This window comes from Poecilia reticulata, linkage group LG3 (assembly GCF_000633615.1).
Source record: "Poecilia reticulata strain Guanapo linkage group LG3, Guppy_female_1.0+MT, whole genome shotgun sequence".
NCBI lineage: Eukaryota > Metazoa > Chordata > Actinopteri > Cyprinodontiformes > Poeciliidae > Poecilia > Poecilia reticulata.
Window position 1 is genome coordinate 14,052,131 of NC_024333.1, and position 6,067 is coordinate 14,058,197.

The 6,067-nt window shown below is 35.8% G+C and overlaps 1 protein-coding gene across 2 annotated transcripts in view; it reads left to right on the forward strand.

Annotated features, from left to right (window-relative positions):
- The first annotated feature begins 3,641 nt into the window (after positions 1–3,641).
- lg3h16orf87 (linkage group 3 C16orf87 homolog) overlaps positions 3,642–6,067 on the forward strand; it is a 23,658-nt gene continuing 21,232 nt past the window's right edge. Inside the window, exons 1-2 of one of the 2 annotated variants that reach the window (XM_008405048.2) lie at positions 3,642–3,856; positions 5,779–5,878. In XM_008405048.2, coding sequence (XP_008403270.1) covers positions 3,833–3,856; positions 5,779–5,878 — 124 coding nt within the window. In that variant the 5' untranslated portion in view covers positions 3,642–3,832. Of the gene's footprint in view, positions 3,899–5,778; positions 5,879–6,067 lie in introns of both variants that reach the window. The other variant, XM_008405047.2, reaches the window with a different exon arrangement.

The window sequence follows — 6,067 nt, forward strand, 5'->3', positions numbered from 1 at the left end:
GAGGGAAGTCTGGGCCTCCCTTCTGAAGCTGCTGCCCCCGCGACCCGACCCCGGATAAGCGGCAGAAAATGGATGGATGGATGGATGGCATTTAACATGCAGTCGGAGCGACGAGCCCCTCTGATACCGAGCAGGTAATTTAAGAACAGCCGAGAGCAGCAACGCTTCAGCCCGATCCAAACCACACAACTCGTCAGTCAGATTTAGGTCCAAAACCTTCGCTTTACARCCGTTTAAGTGGCACYGATCCACATAAAAAAACCTACAGAACAAATGGTACAAATCACGTATTTCCCGAATCCCGAAAATATGACATCTACCGTTGCTGTTTCATAATTATAATCCACGTTGGAGTGAATTTTTCCACTTGGCTGCTATAATCTGTTCTTGCTTTACACAACGTAATTTCTCTTTTTTTCCTCCGAGATTCTGCTTAGAAAATGAGGTTATGAAGTTACATTCTCCTGCTGCTTTTTGTTTTTAAAATGGTAAATTTAGGTTTGCCTCCACTTTTATAAACTAATGCCTCTTATATGCATAATTTTTGTATTACTGTTGGTGCAGATATTAGGTGAACACTGTGCTTTGCCTGCTAGTTGTTTAAATTAATTTCAGCTTCATACTTTGAAGAGTATTCAGATTTTAACATGCATTTTCTAAGTAGTATTTTAGTTCACTCTTTACTCAGTAACTTCAATGTTGTTACACCTCTGAAACATTTTTTGCAGTTTCTTTGTGATATCAGAACTATTTCACTTAAGCATTTRATTTCCTGAGATATTGTCAATTTATTTTCAAGCAAAACTCTCAAAAAGAGCTGAGGATTTATTAGTTTTGATTACGTTGTGCAGCTAAATATAGATGCTTATTAGTTTTTTGTTTGTTTTTAATTTTTCAGGTTTGCATCGTAACACCTCCTGATGCGTTTCTGAGCCATGATCGTTGTGCTGATTACCTTTCCATTGGATCCAAACACCTGGACCAGGTGACGGCGTCCATCAGTCCACGGTCTGCCGGATCATCACAACGTGGACTAACTTTTTATTTACTTGGTTAAACTATGATCTTGAAACCGGAGCACCAGATATGCAAAAATATACCTGCAGACTTTGTTGGCTACCCTGACACTGCAGTCATCCTGGACGGGGCTGAGCCGGACTTCCTCTCCTCCAGAGTGACGAGTTTTCATCACCAGTAAAGGCAAAACAAGTCTGATGTCTGATTAGCTGATAGGAAATATATTATATATTCACAATAAAATKGAATCTCATTTGTAATATTCTACATTTCACAAACCTTTTTTCCCCATTTCTCAGTGTTTGTTATATCAAGTATTTGCATGTAGATCAAGAATTCAAGTGAGATGTTAAAATGCAACACTTTTAGGTAATACCAGCAAAGAAATGTGAATATTAAGCAATATGTAGTTAGTCATATAATTTAATATACTGAATAAGGCTGGATGATATGACTTACAAGATTTTTTTTCATACCAGATTTGATTTTAATCGATTCCTCCCGTCCTCAATTTCTATAATAAAATCACAGAAAATATTTTCACAAAGTGCCTTTATTTCAATCATCTGTTCTGTTAGTTGTATAAGGGAGCATTACAGTCAGGATACAAGAAATTTTAATTGCAAGAATGCAGTCATTTTTACAGCAGAATAACCCACACAATAATTCAGCGCATGAGTGACAACTTTTTTTCATCACAGATGCAACATATGCATCTCTGTAAAGTTAGCTTTGCTAGCATCACCTCCACATAGCTTGCCTTTCTTTAAACTTTCCTTTAAAGCAGTTCACAGACGAAGTCCCACCGTCTGTGAAAGCGAAGCGCTGCTTATTTTACATGTCGCCATATCTTATGATTTATGCAGCGCTATTACATTACTGACATTAGACAAACATCTCCTCCTGCTCAGAGGAAACCACTGCTCATGTCTTGGAGCTCCGCGTGCGAGTAAAGGGGGAGCTGATGGGTGACAACAGACACTAAGTCACGTTATGCTTGGATTTTACGGTGCCACTTTAAGTCCCTGAACTTCACATTTTAATGCTTAAAAGCAACACTTCCATCCCTACCTGACCTTCTCTGACTCAACACTTGCTGGTCTCTCCATCCTCATGTTCTGATCATCTCTAGCAGCTGGAGGAATCAGTCAGACCTACAAGCCTGTCCTGCTTCAGCTGCACTCTGCTGGTCAGACTAGAATGGGGAGTTAGGAGAACACCAATTTAATTTAATATAACACAGCAAAAGGCATGTTAAATCTAATTCGGAATAAAACTAAGTACAAGACGCATACACACCAAATAATAAAAACACAGAAATTATGTNTAAAAAATAGATTAATGAAAAATGGGTAAATAGATAAAGGGATAAATGAAAAATGGACAAATGAAAAATAGATTAATGAAAAATAGATAAATGAAAAAGAGAAATTGAGAAATTGATAATCTGAAAATTAAATAAATGAAACTCTTGGGTTAATAAAAAGGGAAATTGAAAAGTGGTTAAATGAAAAATAAATTAATGAAAAATGGGTAAATGGATAAATGAAAAATAGCTAAATAAGAGTGAAATTGATCATATGAAAAATAAAGAAATGAAAAATTGGGTTAATGAAAAATCTAAATTAAAAAATGGTAAAATAAAAAATAGATGAAAAATGGGTAAATGAAAATTAGGTTAATGAAAAATAGATACATGAAAAAATGGAAATAGTGAAATTAATAATATGAAAAATAAATAAATGAAATATTGGGTTAATGAAAAAGCTAAATTATTTATTTAACTAATTTTGTATTTATTTCACCCATTTATTGATTTATTTAATTTTGGCTGAAATGGCTCTCCATATTAGTCAGCGCTAACCAATCGGAACACGTCTTACATTGCTCGTCCTTAAGCCCCGCCCAGAATGTTCATGTGAGATTCGCAAGCAAATAAAGTTGAATTCAACCAAAAAAACAGGAGCATCAACTCAACCAAAAAATTCTCATATGCAAAATTTGTGATTTCAATAAAACAAATCTCCTTTAAACATTTTTTTGTTTTGTAAAAAATTATTTTTATGATTAAAAAGTTTTTAAAAAATGTTTGTTTGACAGTAATTTTTTTTGGATTGCTTAATTGTGAAACAAATCTTACTCCATAGAAACGGCACTGACAGCAACTCTTTAAACCATTCAGACTACGACCACAACAGAGACACAATCAAAACTGTCAGATGACTGATTACCCCGCGATAATAACTCAGAAATAGTCTAAAGAGTTTGTATGTATTTTTATTTATTTCCTACTTACGGAAAGTTTCTGTTTATATCATAGGTTTGTTCTTCCTTTCTATACCAAAGAAAAAGATATGAAACGTCAGATATTTCACAACGAGATATTACATGGAAATCCCGTACATAACCTTGTATTAAATCAGAAAGTACGGCGGCCACCCTAAGAAAGGCTTACAGTATCAATTATGCCTCATGAACTGATCGGTAGATTATTGAGAAGGAACGCAAAACCTTTTGTGAGGGAACGCAAAAGAAAAAGTTTCCCCATGTCCCCTGGAGGGCTCCGTACCCATGTAGTCCAGCAGGTGGCACTATTGCACATTATAGTTGGTATCACATTTGTACGAAGACGCTAGAAGAAGAAAAGGAAATTGATCATGGTCCTGGAAGCAGACGAAACCTCAGTCTAAGATAATATTTTTCAACTGCATGGCTCGGTGTTACTGCGGGATCGTCAGGTCTGATCCGGTACCGGTCCACCCGCCTCAGAGAGGTCTGACTTCGGCTCTTCGTGTGTCTGCGGAACTGAAGGACCATGTCGACCCACAAAACAAAGAAGGTTAAAATGGCAACTAAATCCTGTCCTGAATGTGACCAACAGGTCAGTTTGTGTACAACAGAATATCTAGTTCTGATTTCTTTCTCAGCCAAAAGCAAGTTCACCATTGCTGGGGAGAAAGAAAAAAAATATCAAATTTGTTCTGGATAATCACTGTATAATCTTTTATCAGGAGGAAAAAGTTGGATCAAAACCTTGGTAGGTTGTCTGATGTTTACAGTTCTAAGGGATTTAAATACAATCTAATTAAGTTGTTTGTTGGAGAGAAATCTGGATCCTCGCCCCTTTGGGTTTCCTTATATGTTGGTGAGATGCATGCTATGCTTTCATATACAGTGAATGACACGTTTTTCTATTTGTCATAGCCTTGCTGGCAACAGTCCAAATAGTGACACATTTCAGTTCCATTTAAAAAAATGTTACTTCACAAAATGCATTTTGTTTATATGTGCACAGTTTCATTAGTACAGCAGAAATGCAGGTCCCAAAGTGTTGCAACTCTTCTTTTCTCTTTTGTGACTGTGCAATTTTATCAGCAGTGAACATTTAGTATTTGGCTGATTGTCACATTGTGTTATCCTGTGTTATCTCTGATGGTTATACCATCAGAGAATGAGGATCAATGATAAAGGTTTTAGAAACTTACCAACTACTGGCTCCAACCAAAGAGTGAACAATAAAGAGTTAATGTGATCCTGCGATGATGAGAAAGTCAGATTTTGAGGCTTGACCACACCCACATGTTTTGAAACAACAAAAGATAGTAACTCTCAATTGCCAATATTTCAAAACAGTACAACTCATTTAGAAATCTCTAATTGGAAAACTCTAGAAGAAGTATACTCAAATGTGTTGAAAAGAGACAAAAGGTGGTTTTCATCCAAAATTGGCCAACTTCCTCTGCGATAGGGCCAGCGTTCCAAGAGACTTTTTTGTAAGTCTTGAGAAGATACATGTTTACTAAATTTTATAATCCTAGGTGAAAATGTGGTTTGGTTGTTTTAATGCTTCTAGCAATAAGGCTAAGCCCTGCTATTACTATCCCACGTAATAGCAATAGGGCTCACTGTTATTAGAGTGAGCTTAGCCTCACTCTAAGCTCTAGTGATATAGAAATATTTGCATAAATATTAATGTATGCAAATATTTGGAATATGCTTAAATATTTATGGAGTATTTTGGTATATACTGCATAAATATTTGATTAAATATTTATTTATGCAACTATTTGGTCAAACAGACTTTTCAAAGTAAAAGATTACACTTCCTACTCTGTAGCGGTCTAGTGTGATGTCAAAATTTGACCACTGATATTTTCTTAGGGACCTGAAAAGAACCAATCAAAGGTTTTGTACCTTTGTGACTTTCTTGGTAGGGCTTATATAAACATTTATTGTATTATAACATGCTCAGAAATTCACAATTTCTATTAATTTTAATCCCCCATGCTCTTAGGTCATGCTGACTTAATTTGAAACGGATCAATTGAAACCAAAATTGCAAATTCTATTCAAGATGGCTGACTTCCTGTTTGTTGTTGAAACTTTTGAGATAAGTCTTGGAAAGTGTACCAAACAGGGTTTTGAAAGTTGCCCCGGCGGTGCTGTTGACTTATTTTTATTCTGCATTCTTTTGCACAACACATGCTGTAATTAAATTTCACTCATGTATAAAGTTTGGTGAATTTTTGTATATGTGTGGCCCTCTAAAACGGCAATTCATTTTTAGGAAAACAAATAAATGTAATTGATACACTGGACCTTTGCAGCTAGGACCTAAAACAAAAGACAAATGCATTTGTAAATTACAATAAAAATTGTGTGCCTGTTTTGCTGGTGGCATATATTTTCAATCCCTCTTGACCGTCATGAAAACATCATTTAATATTAGCATTATATAAAAATCTGCATTTTGTTTTACAGATTCCAGTGGCCTGCAAGTCCTGTCCATGTGGTTATGTATTTATCAGCAGAAAACTTCTAAATGCAAAACTCAGTGAATGTCCTTCACCAGCTATTACAGGTAAGCTTCACCTGACCAAACACATGGCATAAAGCACAAATGTCAAACTCCAGTCCTCAAGGGCCGCTGTCCTGCAGTGTTTAGATGTGCCACGGGTACAAAACACTGGAATGAAATGACTTAATTACATCCTCTTTGTGTAGATAGTTCTCCAGAGCCTTGCTAATGACCTAATTATTCTATTCAGGT